General features: G+C 37.1%; 2 protein-coding genes across 2 annotated transcripts; both read left to right on the top strand.

Moving 5' to 3' along the window:
• The first annotated feature begins 6,349 nt into the window (after window positions 1-6,349).
• On the top strand, window positions 6,350-10,214 carry LOC101545191 (olfactory receptor 10AG1-like). The gene is made up of 2 exons (XM_012935747.2): window positions 6,350-6,407; window positions 9,217-10,214. Exons 1-2 carry the CDS (start codon window positions 6,350-6,352, stop codon window positions 10,212-10,214), a joined length of 1,056 nt encoding a protein of 351 aa, XP_012791201.2.
• Window positions 10,215-24,069: 13,855 nt separating this feature from the next.
• LOC101542807 (olfactory receptor 10AG1-like) lies at window positions 24,070-25,029 on the top strand. The gene has a single exon (XM_004621710.3). It carries the CDS (start codon window positions 24,085-24,087, stop codon window positions 25,027-25,029), a length of 945 nt encoding a protein of 314 aa, XP_004621767.3. The 5' UTR covers window positions 24,070-24,084.
• The last annotated feature ends 299 nt before the right edge of the window (window positions 25,030-25,328 follow it).

The raw sequence follows: 25,328 nt of genomic DNA, 5'->3' as shown, positions 1-25,328 counted from the left end.
AAACCAAGAGCTGTTTCTTCAGGAAAATAAACAAGACTGATAAACCACTATCAAGACTCACAAAGAAAGAGAGAGAGAATCCTCATAAGCCGAATCAGAAATTAAAAGGGGGTCATCACAACAGAAACCAAAGAAATTCAAAAGATCATCAGAGATTACTATGAAAATTTGTATGCCACAAAAATGAGAACTTAAAAGAAATGGATAAATTCCTGGATTCCTATAATGCTCCAAGCCTGAACCAAGAAGATCTGGAGTACTTGAATAGTCCTTTTAATATCAAGAAAATTGAAACTGTAATCAAAAGTTTTCCCAAAAACAAAAGCCCAGCTCCAGATCGATTCACTAGCGAATTCTTCCAAACATTTAATGAGGACCTATTTCCAGTTCTTCTCTAGATTTTCCAGGAAATTGAAGAAACAGTACCTCTACCAAACAGTTTTTTGAGGCTCACATCTCGCTAATACCAAAGCAAAGACACCACAAAAAAGAAAACTACAGGCCAATATCCCTGATGAAAACGAAGTGAAGATTCTCAACAAAATCTTAGCAAATAAAATTCAACAGCTCATCAAAAAGATCATGCACCATTACCAAGTGGGATTCATTCCAGGGATGCAAGGATGATTTAACAACTGAAAATCAATCAACATAATCTATCATATCAAGAAAGGAAAAGATAATAAACATATAATCATAACAATAGATGCAGAGAAAGCATTTGACAAGATCCAGCACCACTTTTTGATGAAAACTCTCACCAAAATTGGTATAGAAAAAACTTTCCTCAAGATAGGCAAAAGCTTTTATCAAAAGCCTCTGGCAAGCATCATCCTCATTGGAGAAAATCTAAGAGCCTTTAATCTAAGAACAGGGATGAGACAAGCATTCCCACTCTCTCCACTTCTGTTCAATATAGTACTGGAAATACTTGCCATAGCAATTAGGTAAGAAAAAGGTATTAAGGGCATCCATATAGGAAAGAAAGAAATTAAGCTCTCACTATTAGCAGATGATATGATACTATACATAGAGAACCCTAAAAGTTCTAACACAAAAGCCTAGAAACAATATACTCGTATAGTAAAGTTGCAGGCTATAAAATTAATACCTAAAACTCCATGGCTTTCCTATACGCAAATAATGAGAGACAAGAAAGCAACATGATAAAAGCAATCCTGTTCACAATTGTGCCTCAAAAAATCAAGTACCTCGGAAGCAGCTTAACTAAGGAAGTAAAGGACTTGTATGAAGAAAACTACCAAACGCTACTTCAGGAAATAAAACAGGACACAAGGAAATGAAAATATATCCCCTACTCATGGATTGGAAGAATTAATATTGTAAAAATGGCAATATTCCCCCAAACATTGTACAAATTCAATGTGATCCCTACAAGGATACCCTTGACATTATTCAAAAAATGGAGCAAACAATTCTGAAATTCATATGGAAAAATAAGCCCCCTCAAATAGGTAATGCAATCCTTGGGAAAAAGAAGATGGGAAGCATCACCTTGCCCAAACTCAAACTCTATTACAAAGCGGTAATATTTAAAACACCATGGTACTGTAACAAAGACAGAGCTGCATACCAATGGAACAGGGTTGAATATTCTGACACACACCCCCAAATATATGATCATATAATCTTTCATAAGGGAGCAAGACATGTGAATTGTAACAAGGAAAGTATGTTTAACAAATTGTGCTGGCAAAACTGGACAGCTACATGCAAAAAAGTGGACTCAGATCTTCACCTTTCACCATGTACAAAAATCAAATCAAAATGGATTAAAGGCCTCAACATCAGACCAGAATCCCTAAGGTACATTGAAGAGAAGGCCAGCAAAATCTCCATGACATTGAAGCCTATGGTATCTTCAAAGATGACACACCACTGACCAAGCAATTGAAAACAGAGATAAGCCTTTCCGGCCCCCCGCGCGAGATCGACTCCTGAGGTAACTGAACCACTTTGGATACGAGCAGCGCCCCCAAAATGCCTCCAAACTGTGTGCTCCGAGCTTCTGGTCCAGGCGCTGCCAGCGGGGTATGCTCTTTTCTCTCTCAACTCTTTCTTTTTGAACACAGCGAGGCTATAGCCAGTTTTTAGACTCTACAGGAAGCCCGGGAAAGCCGATGGGCGGGACTTCCGGATCCGCCCCGTGCCGGCCAACATTTAAGCACAGAGCAATGTGTGGACGCTCATTTCCGGCCCTGCGCGAGATCGACCCCGGAGGCAACTGAACCACTTTGGACACGAGCGGCGCCCCCAAAATGCCTCCAAACTGTGTGCTCGGAGCTTCTGGCCCAGGCGCTGCCAGCGAGTGATGCAATTACCAAAAGAATTTTCCCTGGACTTCATAAAGAAATCCAAAACCTAATATCTCTTGATTGTCAGCAACGTGTAAATGTTCCTTTTTGGCAGGGCTTAACGTGGGGGGAAACTCCAAACAATAGTACTGAGTTTTTTGTTGAAGGGTAAAAGATTATAGCGATAGAATTTTAGGCAGAATTTTTCCTGGACTTTATATAGAAACCCAAAACCGCGCAGCCGCGGCAGCCTAATATCATCTAATCATCAGCAATATGAAATGGTTCCTTTGTAATGGGTTGGACTTTGGGGGGACCATAATAGGGTTAAAGTTTGTAGCGACGTGTAATTTCTGGCTGTACTTTCCCTGGACTTTATACAGAAATTCAAATTTGCGAGGCCTCTGCCATGGCCGCGCAACCCATTGTCATTTAATCATCATGAATATGAAATGGTTCCTTTTTAACGGGTCGGACTTTGGTGGGAAATCCTAACAAGAATAGTAAGTCTTTTGCTGAAATATTGAAGGCTGCCAAAGTGGTAGCCATCTCTATAGACTGAACTAAGCCATATCCCCACGCCGGCTGAGAAGAAATATCCTTCTTTCTCGGGAAGAAATGCGGTGTGGCTTTAATCATAGTATGATGTCCATTAAGGTGACACGGACCTGGTGGCGTGGGAATGGGATACAAGGGAATAAATTATTACATACTTGGAACAGCGGGACGCTGGTGGAATCTCAAGCCGGGGCCGATACCAGCGTATTACTTTTGGTTCTAGAAACTGCTTGCAGACATTCTACCAGACTATCAACTAAGCCAGAGCCCCACGCCGGCTGATGATGGGAAATAGTCATTCTTTTTTGGTTTGTTTTCCCTTTGTCAGGCAGAGTGGTGATTACTAAACAGGCGTGATCTCGGTTTCGCGGGACGAGGGGGGGGAAAAATAGAAAAGTTATGTAACAAACAGCAGGACTTAATATCTCTACATTCTCAGCAATGGAGAGCCATCAAATGCTTCCTTGACAGTGGGACTGTCTTTTCTCTTTTGGGGGGAAACCCTAGCAACAATAGTGAGTTATGTGTTGAAACATGGATTGTAACCAAGATAAAGCGTAAACAAAGTGAAACTTATCACTTACAAGGTCGGGGACTGGGGGGGCTGGAGGGGGCGGGAGGTATAATGGGGTGGTTGGTGATGGAATATGGGCATGGGTGAAGGGAAGGGTGTTTGAGTATTGTATAACTGACATAATCCTGAGAACTATGTAACCCTCCACATGGTGATTCAATAAAATTTAAATTAAAAAAAAAAGAAAACAGATAAATAAGTGAGACTATCTTAAACTAAGAGGCTTCTGCACCTCAAAAGGAACAGTAACCAAAGTACAAAGAAAGCCGACAGAATCAGAAAGGATACTTGTGCAATACTCATCTGATAGGGGGTTGATATCAAAGATATACAAGTCACTGGTGGAACTCCATTGGAAGAGAACTGCCGACCCAATCAAAAAATGGGGTGATGAAATGAACAGAAACTTTTCCAAAGAAGAAATCTGAATGGCTGAGAGGCACATGAGAAAATTCTCGACATCACTAATCATCAGGGAGTTGCAGATCAACACAACAATGAGATATCACCTCACATCACAGAGACTAGCACACATCCAAAAAACAAAAGGAACTGGTGTTGGTGTGGATGTGGGGAGAAAGGGACTCTCCTTCACTGCTGGCGGAAATGCTGATTGGTTCAGCCCTTTTGGAAAAGAATATGGACGATGCTCAAAAATTTAGAAATTGAGCTTCCATTTGACCTAGCAATCCCACTCCTGAGAATATATCCTGGAGAGGCAAAAATGTATAGTAGAAATGACATCTGCACCTGTATGTTCATTGCAGCACTGTTTACAATAGCCAAAATCTGGAAAAAAATCAGAGTGCCCATAAACAGATGCCTGGTTAAAGAAACTTTGGTAGATTTACACAAATGAATACTGTGCAGCTGTTAGAACAGATGAAGTCATGAAATTTGCATTTAAGTGGACCAACATTGAAAGTATTGTTGACGGAAATGAGTCAGAAAGAAAGAGAAAGGCATAGAGAGATTTCACTCATATGTGTAATATAAAGTTGCAGAGAGGTACAAGATTGCAATGATTCAATTTCTGGCAGAAATTTCTCTGGACTTAGTTACTAAAATACAGACATGTAAAACTGCTCAGCAGCTATTGCGGACATGCAACCTCATATCTCTTCATTCTCAGCAATGGAAAACAAATTAAAAAATGCTTCCTTTCAGCAGGGCTGACTCTGGGGCGTGCGAAAAGAACTCCAAAAAATAATAGTTAGTTTTTTGTTGAAATATAAAATGTAATCAAATTAAAGAGAAACTAAAATGAAATTTAAAAGCTACACCGGCAGGGGTAGAGTGAGGGAGACTTACAATGGGATTCTTGGTGTTGAATATGTGCACTGGTGAAGGGATGGGTGTTGCAGCATAGTAAAACTGAGATTTAAGTCTTAAAGCTTTGTAACTTTCCACATGGTGATTCAATTAAATATATAAATAAATAAAGCAATCATAGCAATATGTATGTATATATATATGAATATATATACATATATATATATATATATCAGGACTGGGACATATGGAGGTGTTATTGGCGCCTGCTCTAGTAAATTGATGAACAATGGGATGACAGTGATACAGTGATACAGTGATGTTTGTTTCATGTTTGGAGGCCATACCAGGCAATGTTCACTGGTTACTCCATGATTTGCACTCAGAAATCATTCCTATTGGTATTTGGGGGACCATAGGGGATGCCAGAAATCTAAACTGGATCAGAGGCCTGCAAGACAAGCCCTACAGGCTGTACTATTTCTTCAACCCTATCTCTATGTTTCTTTTCTTTTAATAACAGAAGTTGGGTTGGAATGATAGAACAGCGATAGGGCACTTGCCTTGCAGGCAGCCAACCCAGGTTCAATTCCTCCACCCCTCTCAGAGAGCCCTGCAAGCTACCAATATATCTCGCCCACATGGCAGAGCCTAGCAAGCTACCCGTGGCATATTGGATATGCCAAAAACAGTAACAACAAGTTTCACAATGGACATTACTGGTGCCCACTTGAGCAAATAAATGAGCTATGGAATGACAGTGACAGTGACAGTGGCAATAACAGAAGTATACATATTCTATTAGATTATAATCAGTAATCTCAGAGCAGTCACAAAAAACATGAGGTGGTAGAATATTTACTTGTAACTTGATTATGGCTATTTAGAATTTTAAGCTTTCACAATCGAGGAGATATTCCTGATAAAAGTTGAGAAAAAAGCAGATATAAAGTAGTACTTCTGGAAATAGTTGTTTGCAGTTTTTCTTGAAACATATCATCTTGTGACTATATTTGTTATTAAGAATTATGCTTGAAAATTTTCCAATTCTTCTCTCTTTATGAAAATAGAACAGATTGAGGGAGTCTTCCTCTTTATTTCTTTCCCCAGCCCACTTCCTGGATTGAGGGAGCATCTAAATTAAATTGGCTAATGTATAAAGATTGATAACTCAATGAAAAGATGAAGTAATGTTCTCAGATATCACTGTATCACTGTATCACTGACATCCCGTTGCTCATCGATTTGCTCAAGCGGGCACCAGTAATGTCTCCATTGTGGGACTTGTTACTGTTTTTGGCATATCAAATACAAGATGGGTAGCTTGCCAGCCTCTGCCATTGCAGGCGAGATACTCTTGGCAGCTTGCCGGGCTCTGTGAAAGGGGCAGAAGAATGGAACCCGGGTCATCGTGTGCAAGGCCAACACCCTACCTGCTGTGCTATCGCTCCAGCCCACTTTCAGATATAGGTACTAATATATCATGGGAAAATATGCCTCTTTAATTTTAATGTTGAATACTTGTGTCTTTTTAAAAGTTTTCATCATAGCTGATTTGATATTTCTTGTTTTTAATTGCTTCTATTTTTTAATGATTAACAAAAATATGGCTGGCAATTTTAGTAAGACTATGATCAGGGATGTTCGTAATTGTACCAAATCCCTGAGTGATAATCAGTCTGGCTCAGGTAAACCGTTAATTTAGGAGTTCCCTGGGGAAAAGTGAGGATTCCCAAGGTAAAGTCCAATTTCTACTTTAAAAACAAGGTTTTAAATGTTTAATGTCAGTAGGACTTTATTTAAAAGGTTTTCAATTTCTGCTTCTAATAAATTATCCTCTTTTATAACAACATTCATTTCATTCTCTCATTTTATTGGTTTTTACTCAATTGATGAAGGAAAATTATACTTGTCCCCTATCCTATCAGGTAAGCATGAATTATTCCTGCCCAGATAAAATTTATTTAATGACTATATTTTAACATCAACAAAACACAGCCATTTTCTAAAAATTGTAAAGGACTAAATCTTGGTTTATTTTTATATTTGAAACACAAACTTTAGGAAAGAGAACTTCCAAAAGTTTGCAACATGAAAAGAAACCAGCAGCTAATTTACAAGTTGAAGAAGTTTATCAATTTTTTTTAATTGTGATTGCTGTTTAGAAGCAAACACATGTTTGGATACAAATTGGTGCTAGTAAGATCTTGTTTGAGATTGCCTTCACATTTTCTATGGAATAGTCCACTGAATATTCATATATTGCTCTGATTTAAAAAATAAATGGTGAAGGTGGAAAGAAACAATTGCAACAGATATATATATATATATATATATATATAAAATGTTATATACAAGTTCAAACGTATATTATACTATCATTGCTATTTTGGGGTTTGGGGAGGGGCTATATTATGGTCTTTAATATGTTTGCTTTTCCAATAAATATCCTTATAGTGTAAGAAATGTTGTAGGAAAGACATAAGAGAATGAGAAATGAGCTTACACACAAAGGAAGACCAGTGCAAAAAGAAAAAGCCAGTTTCTGAGGATAATGGCTAGCTGATTAAATATGGGATTACAAAGCAAAGAAGTTTACACAGGTGTACTAATGCATAGAAAAATAGAAGTTAGCTATTGACGAAATGTTCTTTTATATATTGAATTATTCAACAGCATAAAATATGTTGATGGTGTAGCAAAACAGCAGTACTTGTAGTCTATACGATACTGTTTTTGATATGACACATTTAAGATGCGTTTTAAAATCAACTATTTGCCACTAGCTACCTTAGGTACTGAGTTGCATTTTATCATTCATAATCATCAAACACTTTTTTGAAAGCTGTAAAATCAGAGAAGTATTTTAAAAATTATTTTAACTGTTTAGAGTTTAAGAGTTTAATATGCACACTAGAATACTCTAGATACTTATAAACTACTATATAATCTTGAATTTATTGGTCACAAGATTCTCAATATTCCAAAGTTTTGCTGGTTTGCTGTTCCTGTGCTGTTTATGTTGAGAATTTTATTGCTGGAATAAAAATTTTGTCCACAGTGAACATACTTAGACTATAGCTACCGTTTTTTGTCTTTGCACCAAATGCTGTTGGTTTTCCATTAATGATCAATATATAAGTTATGTAGCCTGTACTGAAAATATGTATATGAACTTTCTGAAAGAAAATTCAAAAACCTTAAATTCCTAAAAGTACAACAGTAAAAGGTCAAGAGAAAAAGCATAGGAGAAAAAATTTGGGTACTTTAAATATATATATACATATGTGTGTATGTGTGTGTGTGTTTATGTGTGTACATGTATATATATTTAGAAAGAGAAAGAGGGGAGGTAATTTTTATTGAGACATACAGAAGAGAAGGATTTTACAAAAACATTAATTTTAGATGAAAATGTTCCTAAATATTATTTACTATTACTGAGAAACTACTCATATGACTCACATTCAATTTAATTAAACACAAGCAGTCACATATCTCAGCTCAAGGGCATAAATACTTGTGGGAAGAAAACACTAGGTGCTTTCTAAAAATATATGTCTATAGTATAAAAACAATAAGTGAGTATGTGGATTTACATGGAAACCACTAGAAACCAGTTATCACTGTGTCTCACTCATTGGCTGAGTATGAATAAGTTTTAGAAAAGAGCCCACATGTGTAGAATTGCTTCTGTGAAAGTAAATAACTGGATGAACCTGCCTCTTACTCGCCAGGGCTGTTGATGAGAAGGTTGTTGCTGAGACACTTTCCAAACCACAAGCAATCAAGTACAACATTATGACCACTGATACAATATTGAACATCCAGAGATATTACATTGAAAGACAGTTTGAAATTAGTTCATATATGATCTTTAATTTTCACTAGTTAATAATTCAATGGTTAAAATAAGTACATTTTCAAAGAGAAATAAATCTTTAATAGCACTTCATGGGGCTGGAGCATTAGCATAGCGGGTAGGACGATTGCCTTGCACGCGGGCAACCAGGGTCTGATTCCCAGTATCCCATATGGTCTCCCAGCACCTCCTGGAGTAATTCCTGAGTACAGAGCCAGGAGTAACCCCTGTGCATTGCAAGGTGTGACCCAAAAAAAGCAAAAAAATAAAAATAAAAATAATAAAAGGACTTCATGATAGTTTTTATTTAAAAACTGACTGCAGGTCTGAAAACATTTAAATTCTATATAAGTAGAAGAATTTAATTTGAATTTGAACTAAGAATTTACCGAAATAAGTACAATGTAAAAATGAAAAATACTTCATATTAAAATATTTAAAAGTTTGATAAATCACAAACTTTTGTTTAAACACTTCATATTCAACAAATAGGACAACAAATATGTAAAATTATTGACAGGATTTTCTTATTGCTTTTAATATTAATGAAAATGTAAGCATAATACTTTAAAAATTTATATGAATCTTAAGTGTTGTATAAAAAAATAGTAAAAATTATGTGCTATTCTACATAGTTAAAACCCTGGAAAGTGAATTGACTTGTTTTCTGATTAACTCTTTCCTAGATACGAAGTATGAAGAGATGAAGGCAGAGGGCAACACTTCCACGGTGACAGAATTTGTCTTCCAGGGATTTTCTGATCTTCCAAACCTCCAAGTATTATTATTTGCTCTTTTCATCATCAATTACATGATTGTCTTATTTGGAAATGGCCTTATAATAATCATAACCAAGTTTGACCCTGCACTACGGAAACCTATGTATTTTTTCCTGGGCAATTTTTCTTCATTAGAAATCTTCTATGTGACAGTCACTCTCCCCAGGATGCTAAAGGACCTGTTGACAAAGGATCGAGGCATTTCGAGAGTGGAGTGTGCTATTCAAATGTATTTTTTCGTGTCACTGGGATCCACGGAGTGTTGGCTCCTGGCTGTGATGTCCTATGACCGCTACGTGGCCATTTGTAACCCTTTGCACTACCCTCTTGTCATGAACCATAAAGTATGTGTCCTGTTAGCTGTTGGATCCTGGACCGGTGTAATCCCACTGCAGATGTGGCAAACGTGTCAAATCTTCTCTCTGCACTTCTGCAAGTGGAAGGAAATTAAGCATTACTTCTGTGATGTCCTCCCTGTTCTCAAGCTCGCCTGTGGAAACACTTTTCTCCAGGAGGTGACTCTCTATATAGGAACTCTGGTCTGTGTGATCACCCCTTTCATGTTGATCCTTGCCTCCTACAGCAAAATCATTGGCACCATTCTGAGGCTGCCAACAGCCACAGGCAGGGCCAAAGCTTTCTCCACATGTTCTTCCCATTTGATAGTTGTTCTTTTATTCTTTGGATCCGCTACTATCACCTACCTACAGCCAAAGTCTATGCAGTCTCCACTCACTGAAAAACTGCTGGCTCTTTCCTATACTACAGTGACACCAATGTTTAATCCTCTGATATACAGCCTCCGGAATAAGGAGGTGATTGCAGCGCTGAGAAAATTATTTCTGAAAAAGTAATATCATGGGGACAGTAGTAGCTATTAATTCTGATTCTCATGCAATAAGGCAACAAACACATCCTCTTAGGAAAGACAATGATTTTACCTTGTGATTTACAAGATGGGATTGTTGGTCACACCCTGCTTGGGGAACAATTGCAATACCAAGGAATTGTACTGGGAGATAGCTGCTCCCATGTGCTGTCTCCCCAATAACCTTGGTTGATCTATAAATTAATAATATGGTTCTCATCACTGTCACTGTCATCTCATCGATTTGCTTGACCGAATTGTCACTGATTTGGTCCAGTGGGCACCTTTAACTTGTCCATTGTGAAACTTGTTTGTTACTGTTTTTTAGCATTTTTAATGCAACACGGGTAGCTTGCCAGCTCTGCAGTGCAGGCGAGATAATGTCACTAGTTTCCTGGGCTCTCCGAGAGGGGCATATGGATCGAACCCAGGATGGTAGCATGCAAGGCGAACGCACTACTGCTGTGCTATAGCTCCAGCCCACGGTTCTCATATTTCTTAAAAACTGAAAAATAAGACAATCTGATATGGCATACTGGGTATCAATGTAGATAACAAATTTAATCATTTTCTAAAGATTTTACTTATGTTTTGTATTCTATAGCAGAGAATGTCAGTCATATTACACAATGTCTGTTGAGAAGGTGATTACAATTATTAATGGGTAAATTTGTATTGCATCCAATCAATAGCCATGCAACTATGGCAATAATAGAGATTCAATTCATTTGTGTGGGGGTCAATTTCATGGCTGAAATGAAAGAGTACATGCTATGTATTTACCAATTTCTGGGTTTTATTTTGAGAACCACATGCTATAAGTTATGTATGTATGGATCCCATGGCAATAAAAATATAGAACAATTAGATGGATATTGGTAGCATAATCATTTAATCTATTATGCTCCTATATTGGTTATTGCTAATACCCACTAGAAAAATTAGTAAATCTTGTGTTTCCTATTAATATTTTTCCTAACGGATATTTGCTAAAGCAAATTATATAATACAAAATTTCTACCACTTTTCAGCAGTTGAATCGCCATCGTTATTCATGTGGTAATTTAGATTTGTGGCTCCAAATTGACAGGCTTTGATTGTTTATGCTATTTTCTCAAGAGATCTCCAAAACGTAATCCCAATTTGGATGCATATTTTTTATCATTATTATTAATCTTTTATTGAATCACCGTGTGGAAAGTTAGAAAGTTCTCAGGCTTATGTCTCAGTTATACAATATTGAACACCCGTCCCTTTACCAGTGCCCATATTCCACCACCAAAAACCCCAGTATGAATCCCGCCCCCGCCCCCATGCCCCCTCAAATGCACAAGTGATGAATTTCACTTCATTTTCTCTTTACCTTGATTACATTCCATATTTCAACACAAAACTTACTATTGTTGTTGGAGCTTCCCCCCAAGAAAGACAGCCCTACAAAAAGGGAGCATTTGATAAATGTTTGACAGTTTTCCATTGCTGAGAATGCGATGTTTAGCCCCACTGCTCCAAGTACATAACTCTTTTTTCTTTTGTTTTTCCTTTTCCTTTTTTTTTCCTCATCCCCCTACCCAGGCCTCATAGTATGGTGGACGCCACGCCGCGTTTCTCCCCCCAAAAGGGAATCAACCAGGGAAGAAGGATATTTCGTATTCTGGTCTAGTGTGGGGCTTTTGCTTAGTTTACAGTCTAGAGAATTTGCTGCTACTTTGATTTCTTTCAATCTTTCAACAAAAACTCACTGTTATTATTTGCAGTTTCCCCACAAAGTCAGACATGCTAAAAAGAAACCGTTTCATATTGCTGACAAATAAGCGACGTTACGTTGAGACACGTGGTTTTGGATTTCTGTATAAAGTCCAGGGAAGCCTGCCAGAACATTAATATAACCTCTCACAGTCCCAGTGCATTGCTGTAAGAACCTGCGCTGAATGGCTAAATGTGTTAGAAGGTCTCTGGAATCAAAGTCTTTAAGCACAGAGGGTCCGTTTCACTCTCAGCAGCTCCGGATTTATCTGGGCCGAGGAGCGTGCTGGTTAAACCCACTTCCCATGATTCCTAGGAGCCCTAAAGTGTAAAAATCATATAGCTCTGGGTTAGGAGTCTTAGAAAATGGACTCAAAGCCAAAAAATAGACTCAAAGCCAAAGGATGGAAAACAATCATGTAAGCAAACAACTCCTTTGAAAAAGCGGAGTGGCCATGCAAGTAACGACAATATAGATTTCAGGTTAAAAAAGGTTAAAAAGCAAAGGTCATTTTCTATTTATCAAGGGATATGTACAATAGGAAGAAATCACACTCTTATACGTATACTTTCCTAATGATCGACCAGCTAAATATTTAAAACAACTCCTAACAGACTTCAAAGAGGACATCACTAACAGCACAATAGTAGTTGGAGAGTTCAATCACCTTATCACCTCTAGATAGATTGACAAGAACAAAACTCAGCAAGGAAGTACTGACTCTGAAAGAAGAAATAGAAGAGAGAGGCATAATAGACTGTACAGGGCTTTACACCCCAAAAGAAAGAATACACATTCTTTTCCAGTGCGCATGAAACACTTTCTAAAATAGACCATGTACTGGGTCCCAGAATATACCTCAATAGAATCAGAAAAATAGAAATTGTATCAACCATCTTTTCAGAACACGATGGGCTGAAGATAGAAGCTAAACACACACCGACACGGAGAAACAAATAAAACAGCTGGAAATTAAACAACTCAATGTTGAACAATGAGTGAGTCAGGAAGGAAATCAAGGAAGAAATCAAAAGATACTTAGAAACAAATGAGAATGAAGAAACGAGCTACCAAAACATATGGGACACAGCTAAAGCCGTGTTAAGGGGAAAATTTATAGCTCTCCAAGCATTCCCCAGGAAGGAAGAAAGAGCCCACATAGATAGCTTGACCTTATGGCTCAAGACCTTAGAAAAGGACCAGAAAAAGGAACACAAACCAGATCGAAGGAAAGAAATAATAAAAAAATAGAGCAGAAATTAATGGTATGGAAACCAGAAAAACAACCCGAAAGATCAATGAAACAAAGAGCTGGTTCTTTGAGAAAATAAATAAGATTGATAAACCGCTAGCAAGACTCACAAAGAAAGAAAGAGAGAGAACCCTAATAAATCAAATCAGAAATGAAAAGGGGGACATCATAACAGAAACCAGTGAGATTCAAAAGATCATTAGAGACTACTTTCAAGGTCTATATGCCACAAAACAGGAGAACCTAAAAGAAATGGATGAATTCCTTGATTCCTACAATCTCCCAAGACTGAACAAAGAAGACCTGGAATACCTGAATGGACCCATCAATGTTAAGGAAATTGAAACTGCAATCAAAAATCTCCCCAAAAACAAAAGCCCAGGCCCAGATGGTTTCACTGGTGAATTCTTCCAATCATTTAAAGAAGACCTTTTCCCAGTTCTCCTCAAACTTTTCCATGAAATTGAAAAAATAGAAACTCTCCCAAACACTTTCTATGAAGTATACATCTCCCTAATACCAAAAGCAAACAAAGACACCACTAAGAAAGAACATTATAGAACAATATCCCTATGAACGCCCATGCGAAGATCCTCAACAAAATTTTAGCAAATAGGATCCAACAACTCATCAAAAAGATCATACATCATGAACAAGTGGAATTCATCCCGGGGAAGCAAGGATGGTTTAACATTCAGAAATCAATCAACTTAATCCATCATATCAACAAAAGTAAAGATAAAAATCATATGATCATATCAATAGGTACAGAGAATGCATTTGACAAGATCCAACATCCTTTCATGATGAAAACCCTCACCAAAATGGGTTTTGGAGGAACTTTCCTCAAGACAGTCGAAGCCATTTAACACAAGCCTACAGCAAGCATTATCCTCAACAGAGAAAAAAATTAAGGGCCTTTCCTCTAAGATCAGGCACAAGACAAGGATGCCCACTCTACCACTTCTCTTTAATATAGTACGTGAAGTACTTGCGATAGCCATTATACAAGAAAAAGAGATTAAGGGCATCAAGATAGGAAAGGAAGAAATCAAACTCACTATTTGCAGACGATAAACTATAATTAGAGAAGCCTAAAGCCTCTACTAACAAACTCTTAGAAACAATAGACGTATACAGTAAAGTTGCAGGCTACAAAATCAATACTCAAAAATCTATGGCCTTCCTATACACAAACAATGAGGCAGAAGAAAGGGACATGAAAAAAGCAATCCCATTCACAATTTTGCCCCAGAAAATCAAGTACCTCAGAATCAGCTTAACCAAGGAAGTAAAAGATCTCTACAAAGAAAATTATAAAACGCTACTCCATGAAATAAAAGAGGACATGAGGAAATGGAAACATATACCCTGTTCATGGATAGGGAGCATCAATATTGTCAAAATGGCAATACACCCCAAAGCATTATACAGATTCAGTGTGATCCCTATAAGGATACCCATGACATTCTTCAAAGAAATGGGTCAAGCAATCCTAAAATTCATATGGAACAGCAAACACCCACGGATAGCTAAAACAATTCTTGGGAAAAAGACGATTGGAGGCATCACCCTCCCCAACCTCAAACTTTATTATAAAGCTGTAACAATTAAAACAGCATGGTATTGGAACAAAGGCAGAGATGTAGACCAATGGAATAGAGCGGAATATCCCTACACACAACCCCAAATGTATGATCAACTAATCTTTGATAAGGGGGCAACAAATGTGAAGTGGAGCAAGTAAAGCCTCTTTAACAAACAGTGCTGGCATAACTGGACAACCAAATGCAAAAAAATGGGCTTAGACCTCGACCTGAAAGCATGTACAAAAGTCAGATCCAAATGGATTAAAGACCTAAACATCAGACCACAAACCATAAGGTACATTGAAGACAAGGTCGGCAAAACCCTACACGATATTGAAGATAAAGGTATCTTCAAAGATGACACGGAACTAACCAATCTAGTAAAAACAGAGATCAACAAATTAGACCACATTAAACTAAAAAGATTCTGCACTGCAAAAGATACAGTGACCAGAATACAAAGACTATCTACAGAATTGGGAAGAAATGAACTGAAACTTTCCCAACGAAGAGATATGAATGGCCAAAAGTCACAAGAAAAGTGCTCTACATCACTAATCATCAGGGAGATGCAGATCGAAACAACCATGAGATACCACCTCACACCACAGAGACTAGCACTCATCCAAAAGAACAGAAGCAACCACTGTTGGAAGGCTGTGGGGATAAGGGGACCCTTCTTCACTGCTGGTGGGAATGCTGACTGGTTCAGCCCCTTTGGAAAACAATATGGACAATTCTCAAAAAATTAGAAATTGAGCTTCCATTTGACCCAGCAATACCACTCCTGGGAATATATCCCGGAGACGCAAAATGGCATAGTAGAGATGGCATATGTATTTCTATGTTCATTGCAGCACTGTTTACAATAGCCAGAATCTGGAAAAAACCAGAGTTCCCCAAAACAGATGACTGGTTAAAGAAACTCTGGTACATCTACACAATGGAATACTATGTAGCTGTCAGAAAACATGAAGTCATGAAATTTGCATATAAATGGATCAACATGGAAAGTATCATGTTGAGTGAAATGAGTCAGAAAGAAAGAGACAGACATAGAAAGATTGCACTCATATGTGGAATATAATGTAACTGAGAAGTACAAGTTGGCAACGATGCAACTTCTGGCAGATATCTCTCTGGACTTAGTTACTAAAATACTAAAATACAGAAACCCAAAACTGAGAGGCCGCTAAGTGTGATCACTCGACCTAATACCTCTTCATCCGCAGCAATGGAAAACAAATTATCTAATGCTTCCTTTTCAGCAGGTCTGACTTTAGGGGAGAGACTCTCCAAACAATAATAGTGAGTTTTGTTGAAATATTGTATGCAATCAAAGTGAAAGTAAAGTGAAATTTATTAGTTACACAGGCAGGGGGGGGGCTAAGGGTGGGGGGCTAGGGGCGCGGTGGGGTTAGGGGTGTGGGGGGCGGGGTGAAGCTATACTGGGATTCTTGGTGGTGGAATATGAGCACTGGTGAAGGGATTGGAATTCGAGCATTGTATAACTGAGATTTAAACCTGAAATCTTTGTAACTTTCCACATGGTGACTCAATAAAAAATTTTTAAAAAAATAGAAATTGAGCTCCCATTTGACCCAGAAATACCACTGCTGGGAATATATCCCAGAGAAGCAAAAAAGTATAGTCGAAATAACATCTGCACTTATATCTTCATCCCAGCACCGTTTAGAATAGCCAGAATCTGGAAAACCCCGAGTGCCCTAGAACAGATGACTGGTTGAAGAAACTTTGGTACATCTATACAATGGAATACTATGCAGCTGTCAAAAAAGGAGGTCATAAATTTTGCACATAAGTTGATCGGCATGGAAAGTATCATGCTAAGTAAAATGAGTCAGAAAGAGAGACAGACATAGAAAGATTGCAATAATCTGTGGAATATAGAATAACCGAGTAGGAGACTAAGACCCAAGAATAGTGGAAATAAGTACCAAGAGGTTGACTCCATGGCTTGGAGGCTGGCCTCACATTCTGGGGAGAGGGCAACTCAGAGAAGGGATCACCAAGTATAATGCGGTTGGAGGCCATGTGGGGGAAGTGTGATATGGGCTGAATGTAGACTAGAGACTGAACACAGTGGCCACTAAACACCTTCATTGCAAACAACACCACCTAATGAGAGAGAGAGAGAACGAAAGAGAATATCATGCCACAGTTGCAGGGTGGGGTCGGGGGAGGTTGGATTGGGGAGGGTAGGAGGGATGCTGGGTTTACTGTTGGTGGAGAATGGACACTGGTGAAGGGATGGCTTCAGGAATTTGGATGAGGGAAAAATGAGCACAAAAATGTATAAATCTGTAAATGTACCCTGACGGTGATTCAATAATTCAAAATAAATAAGTTAAAAAAAAGAAACAGAAACCCTCCCAAACAGTTTCTATGAGGCTCATATCTCCCTAATACCAAAAGCAAAGACACCACAAAAAAGAAAACTACAGGCCAATATCCCTGATGAAAACGATGTGAAGACCCTCTACAAAATCTTAGCAAATAGAGTTCAACAACTCATCAAAAAGATCATAAACCATTACAAAGTGGGTTTCATCCTGGGGATGCAAGGATGATATAACATATGGAAACATAATCCATCACATCAACAAAAGAAAAGATAACAATCATATAATCATATGAATAGATGCAGAAAAAAGCATTTGAAAAGATCCAGCACCCGTTTGTGAAGAAAACTCTCACCAAAATTGGTATAGAAGGACTTTCCTCAAGATAGTCAAGTCAAAGCCATTTATCAAAAGCCTATGGCGAACATCACCCTCAATGGGGAAAAAATAAGAGCCTTTACTCTAAGAACAGGGAAGAGAAAAGGATGCCCACTCTCTCCACTTCTGTTCAAAATAATACTGGAAATACTTGCAATAGTGATTAGGCAATAAAAAGATATTAAGGGCATCCAGATAGGAAAGAAAGAAATTAAGCTCTCACTATTCGCAGATGATATACTATACTTAGAGAACCCTGAAACCTCTACCAAAAAAGCCTAGAAACAATAGACTCAAAATTTGCAGGCTATAAAATTAATAACCAAAAGTCCATGGCTTTTCTATATGCAAATAATGAGAGACAAGAGAGCAACATGATAAAAGCAATCCCATTCAAAATTGTGCCTCAAAAAATCAAGTACCTCGGAATCAGCTTAACTAAGGAGGTAAAGGACTTGTATAAAGAAAACTACCTAACGCTACTTCAGGAAATAGAACAGGACATGAGGAAATGAAAAGATATCTTCTGCTCATGGATTGGAAGAATTAATATTGTCAAAATGGCAATAATCCAAAAAGCAATGTACAGTTTCAATGTGATCGCTAAAAATTATCCTTGCTATTCTTCAAAGAAATAGAGCAAGTACTCCTGAAATTCACATGGAACAATAAGCCCCCACGAGTAGGTAAAGCAATCCTTTGGAAAAAGAGAATGGGAAGCATCACTTGCCCAAACTCAAACTCTATTACAAAGTGGTAATATTTAAAATAGCATGGTACTGGACCAAAGACAGAGCTGCAGACCAATGGAACAGGATTGAAGGCTCTAATAAACGCTCCAAATATATGACCATCAAATCTTTGACAAGGAGCAATACATGTGAATTGGAACAAGGAAAGCATGTTTAACAAATTGTGCTGGCAAAACTGGACAGTTACATGCATAAAAATGGGCTCCTATCTCTACCTATCACCATGTACAAAAGTCAAATCAAGTGGATTAAAGGCCTCAACATCAGACCAGAATCCCTAAGGTACATTGAAGACAAGGTCAGCAAAACCATCCACGATATTGAAGCCAATAGTATCTTCAAAGAAGACACAACACTGACCAAGCAATTGAAAACAGAGATAAATAAATGAGTCTATCTTAATCTAAGATGCTTCTGCACCTCAAAAGGAACAGTGACCAAATTACAAAGCAGCCTTCAGAATAGGAAAGGATATTTACCCAATATCCATTGATAAGGGATTGATATCAAGAATATAAAAGGTACTGGTTGAAATCCACTGGAAGAGAACTGCCTACCCGATCAAAAAATGGGGTGATGAAATGAACAGAAACTTTCCCAAAGAAGAAATCCGAATGGCTGAGAGGCACATGAGATAATGCTCGACATCATTAATCATCAGGGAGTTGCAGATCAAATCAACAACGAGATATCACCTCACTCCTTGAAGACTGGCCCACATCCAAAAAACAAAAGCAACTGGTGTTGGCGTGGTTGTGGGGAGAAAGGGATTCTCCTTCACTGCTGGTGGGAATGCCGACTTATTCAGCCCTTTTGGAAAACAATATGGACATTTCTCAAAGAATTAGAAATTGAGCTTCCACTTGACCCAGCAATCCCACTCCTGGGAATATATTCTGGAGAGGCAAAAAAATATAGTAGAAATGACATATGCATTTGTATGTTCATTGCAGCACTGTTTACAATAGCCAAAATCTGAAAAAAAAATATATAATGCCCCAAAACAGATGACTTGTTAAAGAAACTTTGGTACATTTACACAATTGAATACTATGCATCTGTTAGAACTGAAGAAGTTATGAAATTTGCATATAACTGGATCAACATTGAAAGTATTGTTGACGGAAATGAGTCAGAAAGAAAAAGACATAGAAAGATTTCACTCATATGTGGAATGTAAAGTTGCAGAGAGGTACAAGCTTGCAATGATGCAATTTCTGGCAGAAATTTCTCTGGACTTAGTTACTAAAATACAGAAATCTAAAACTATGCAGCTGCTATTGCGGACATGCAACCTCAAATCTCTTCATTCTCAGCAATGGAAAGCAAATTATCAAATGATTCCTTTTCAGCAGGGCTGACTCTGGGGGCTGCAGGAGGGAACTCCAAAAAATAATAGTGAGTTTTTTGTTGAAATATTAAATGTATTCAAATTAAAGAGAAACTAAAGTGAATTTTATCAGCTACACAGGCGGGTTAGAAAGTGGGGGACATACACTTTGATTCTTGGTGGTGGAATATGTGCACTGGTGAAGGGATAGGTGTTCGAGCATTGTATAAGTGAGATTTAAGGCTAAAAGCTTTGTCACTATATATATATATATATATATATATATATATATATATATATCCCAGTCATGATATACATCAGGAATGATATGTATCAGGACTGGGACATATGGAGGTGTTATTGGCTTCTGTTCAAGTAAATCGAAGAACAATGGGATGACAGTGATCCAGTGATCCAGTGATGTTTGTTTCATGTTTGGGGACCACACCAGGCAATGTTCATGTGTTACACCATGATTTGCACTCAGAAATCATTGATATTGGCATTTAGGGGACCATAGAGATCTAACCTGGATCAGAGGCATGCAAGACAAGCCCAAACAGGCTGCACTATTTCTTCAACCCTATCTCGTTGTTGTTGTTGTTGTTGTTGTTGTTTTATTAACAGAAGTTGGGCTGGAATGATAGCACAGCAGTAGGGCATTTGCCTTGCATGCAGCCAACCCGGGTTTGATTCCTGGACTCCTCTCAGAGAGCCCTGCAAGCTACCAATAAATAATATCTAGCCCACATGTCAGAGCCTGGCAAGCTATCCATGGCATATTGGATATGCCAAAAAGAGTAACAACATGGCTCACAATGTACATTACTGGTGACCACTTGTGCAAATAGATGAGCAATGGAATGACAGTGACAGTGACAATAACAGAAGTTAAGAATACATATTCTGTTAGATTATAATCAATAATTTCAGAACAGTCACCAAAAAAATGAGGTGGTAGAGTATTTACTTGTAACTTGATTTTGGCTATTTAGAATTTTAAGCTTTGACAATTGAAGAGATATTCCTGATAAAAGTGGAGAAACAAACAGACATAAAGTAGAACAAGCGGATATAGTTGTTTTCAATTTTTCTTGAAACATATCATCTTGTGACTATATTTGTTATTAAGAATTATGCTTGGAAATTTTCCAATTGTTTTTACTTTGTGAAAGTAGAACAGATTGAGGGAGTCTTCCTCTTTATTTCTATCCCCAGCCCAATTCCTGGATTCAGGGAGCATCTAAATTAAATTGGTTAATATATAAAGATTGATAACTCAATGAGAAGATGAAGTAATGCTCTCAGATATCACTGTATCACTGTATCACTGACATCCCATTGCTCATCGATTTGCTCAAGCGGGCACCAGTAATGTCTCCATTGTGAGACTTGTTACTGTTTTTGGCATATCAAATACACCACGGGTAGCTTGCCATCCTCTGCCGGTGAAAGTGAGATACTCTTTGTAGCTTGCCGGGCTCTTCTAGAGGGGCACAGGACTTGAAAACGGATCGTCCATGTGCAAGGCAAACACTGTACCCGCTGTGCTATCGCTCCAACCCACTCTCCAATATTGGTGCTATTATAAATCATGTGAAAATATGCCTCTTTAATTTTAATGTTGAATACTTGTGTCTTTTTAAAAAGATTTCATCATAGCTGATATGGTATTTCTTGTTTTTAATTGCTTCTATTTTTTTAATAATTAACCAAAAATATAGCTGGCAATTTTAGTAAGACTATGATCAAGGATGCTTGTAATTGTACCAAATCCCTGAGTGATAATCAGTTTGGCTCAGGTAAACTGTTAATTAAGGAGTTACCTGGGAAAAAGTGAGGATTCCCAAGGTAAAGTCCAATTTCTAAATAAAAAACAAGGTTTTTAAATGTTTAATGTCAGTAGGATTTTATGTAAAAGGTTTTAAATTTCTGCTTCTAATAAATTATCCTCTGTTAGAACAAAATACATTTCATTCTCTCATTTTTTTGGTTTTTACTCAATTAATGAAGGAAAATTTTATTTCTCCCCAATCCAATCAGGTAAGCATGAATTCTTCCTGTCCGGATAAAATTTATTTAACAAACATATTTTAACATCAAGAAAACACAGCCATTTGCTAAAAATTGTAAAGGACTGAATCTTGGTTTATTCTTATATTTGAAACATATACTTTAGGAAAGAGAACTTCCAAAAGTTTTCAACGTGAAAAGAAACCAGCAGCAACTTTACAAGTTGAAGAAGTTTATCAATTTTTTTTTAATTGTGATTGCTGCTTAAAAGCAAAGGCATGTTTGGATACAAATTGGTGCTAGTGAGATCTTCTTTGAGATTGCCTTTACATTTACTATGGAATAGTCCACTAAATATTCAAATATTTCTCTCCATTTGAAAAATAAGTGGTGAAGGTGGAAAGAAATGATTGCAACAGATATATATATATATATTAAATGTAAGATACATGTTCATACATATATTGTACTATCATTGCTATTTTTGGGAGGGGGCTATATTACGGTCTTTAGTTTGTTTGCTTTTCAAATGAATATCCTTATAGTGTAAGAAATATTGTAGGAAAGACATAAGAGAATGAGAAATGAGCTTATACACAAAGCAAGACCAGTACAAAAAAATAACGCCAGTTTCTGAGGATAATGGTTAGCTGATTAAATGTGGGATTACAATGCAAAGAAGTTTACACAGGTGTACTAATGCATAGAAAAATGGAAGTTGGCTATTGACCAAATGTTCTTTTATATATTGAATTATTTAGCAGCATAAAATATGTTCATGGTGTAACAAAACAGCAGTAATTGTTGTCTATATAATACAGTTTTTGATATGACACACTTTTAGATGTGTTTTAAAATCAAATATTTGTCACTAGCTGACTATCTTAGATAATGATTTGCATTTTATCATTCATAATCATCAAACACTTTTTTGAAAACTATGAAATCAGAGAAGTATTTTAAAAATTATTTTAACTGTTTAGAGTCTGAGTTTAATATGCACACTAGAATACTATGGATAGTTAAAAACTACTATATAGTCTTTAATTTATTAGTCACAAGAATCTCACTATGCCAAAGTCTTGCTAGGTTGCAGTTCCTGCCGTACATATGTTGAGAATTTTATTGCTGGAAGACAAATTTTGTCCACAGTGAACATTCTTAGACTATAGCTATCATTTTTCGTCTTTGCACCAAGTGCTGTTGGTTTTCCATTAATGATTAATTTATAAGTTATGTAGCCTGTACTGAAAATAGGTATATAATCATTCTGAAAGAAAATTCAAAAAAGTTAAATTCCTAAAAGTACAGCAGTAAAAGGTCAAGAGAAAAAGCATAGGAAAAAAAATTGGGGTACTTCATATATATATATGTATATATATGTGTGTGTGTGTATGTGTGTACATGTATATATATTTAGAAAGAGAAAGAGGGGAGTTAACTTTTATTGAGAAATAGAGAAAGGAAGGATTTTACAAAAACATTAATTTGAAGTAAATATGTTTCTACATATTATTTACTATTGCAGAGAAACAATTCATATGACTCACATTCAATTTATTAATTAAACACAAGCAGTCACATATCTTTGCTCAAGGACATAAACACTTGTGGAAAGAAATCACTAGGTGCATAAAAGTAGATGTCTACAGTACAAAAACAATAAGTGAGGATGTGAATTTACATGGAAACCACTAGAAACCAGTTATGACTGTGTCTCACTCATTAGCTGAGTATGAATAAGTTTCAGAAAAGAGCCCACGTGTTCAGAATTGCTTTTGTGAAAGAAAGTAACTAGATGAACCTGCCTCTTACTCATCAGGACTGCTGATGAGAAGTTTGTTACAGAGAAACATTCCAACCCACAACCAATCATGTACAACATTATGACCACTGATATAACAATGAACATCCAGAGATATTACATTGAAAAACAGTTTGAAATTAATACATATATGATCTTTAATTTTCACTAATTTATAATTAATGTTTTAAATAAGCACAACTTCCAAGAGAAACCAATTTTCAAAGCACTTCATAATTGTTATAATCTTAAAACTGACTACAGGTCTGTAAACATTTAAATTCTATATAAGTAGAAGAATTAAATTTGAATTTGAATTAAGAATTTACCGAAATAAGTACAATGTATAAATGAGCAAAACTTCATGTTAAAATATTTAAAATTTTGATAAATCACAAACTTTTGTTTAAACACTTCATATTCAACAAATAGGACAACAAATATGTAAAATTATTGACAGGATTTTCTTGTTGCTTTTCATATTAATGAAAATGTAAGCATAATACTTTAAAAATTTATATAAATACTAAGTGTTGTATAAAAGAATAGTAAAAATTGTGTGCTATCCTAAGAAATTAAAACCCTGGAATGTGAATTGACTTGTTTTCTGATTAACTCTTTCCTAGATATGAAGTATGAAGAGATGAAGCCAGAAGGCAACACTTCCACGGTGACAGAATTTGTATTGCAGGCATTTTCTGATCTTCCAAACTTCCAAATATTGTTATTTGGCCTTTTCATCATCAATTACATGATTGTCTTATTTGGAAATAGCCTCATAATAATCATAACCAAGTTTGACCCTGCACTACGGAAACCCATGTATTTTTTCCTCGGCAATTTTTCTTCATTAGAAATCGGCTATGTGACAGTCACTCTCCCCAGGATACTAAAGGACCTGTGGACAAAGGATCGAGGCATTTCGAGAGTGGAGTGTGCCATTCAAATGTATTTTTTCATTTCACTGGGATCCACTGAGTGTTTGCTCCTGGCTGTGATGTCCTATGACCGCTACGTGGCCATCTGTAACCCTTTGCACTACCCTCTTGTCATGAACCACAAAGTATGTGTCCTGCTAGCTGTTGGCTCATGGACCAGTGTAATCCCATTCCAGGTGTGGCAAACGTGTCAAATGTTCTCTCTGCATTTCTGCAAGTGGAAGGAAATTAAGCATTACTTCTGTGATGTCCTCCCTGTTCTCAAGCTCGCCTGTGGAAACACGTCTCTCCAAGAGGTGACTCTCTATATAGGAACTCTGGTCTTTGTTGTCATCCCTTTCCTGTTGATCCTTGCCTCCTACAGCAAAATCATTGGCACCATTCTGAGGCTGCCAACAGCCACAGGCCGGGCAAAAGCTTTCTCCACCTGTTCTTCCCATCTGATGGTTGTTCTTTTATTCTTTGGATCCGCTACTATCACCTACCTACAGCCAAAGTCTATTCAGTCTCCAGGTACTGATAAACTGCTGTCTCTTCTCTATACCACCGTGACACCAATGTTTAATCCTCTGATATACAGCCTCCGGAACAAGGAGGTGATTGCAGCGCTGAGAAAATTATTTCAGAAAAAGTAATATGGGGTCAGTCGTAGCTATGTATTCTGATTCTCATGCAATAAAGCGACAAACACTTCCTCTTAGCAAAGACAATGATTTTTCCTTGTAGTTTACAAGGTGGGAATGTGGGTCACACCCTGCTTGGGGAACAATTGCAATACAGGAATTGTATTGGGAGATAACTGCTCCCTTGTGCTGTCTCTCTGGTCTACACTCCAATACTTTAATTCTATTATTGACTCTGCTCAGTATAGTCCACATTTTTGAACCATTTGTAATGCTCCATGTCTCCCCAATAATCTTGGTTGATCTATAAA

This window comes from Sorex araneus, chromosome 6 (assembly GCF_027595985.1).
Source record: "Sorex araneus isolate mSorAra2 chromosome 6, mSorAra2.pri, whole genome shotgun sequence".
NCBI lineage: Eukaryota > Metazoa > Chordata > Mammalia > Eulipotyphla > Soricidae > Sorex > Sorex araneus.
Note: the sequence above shows the minus strand (reverse complement) of the source record. Positions and strands in the feature narration are given on the sequence as shown.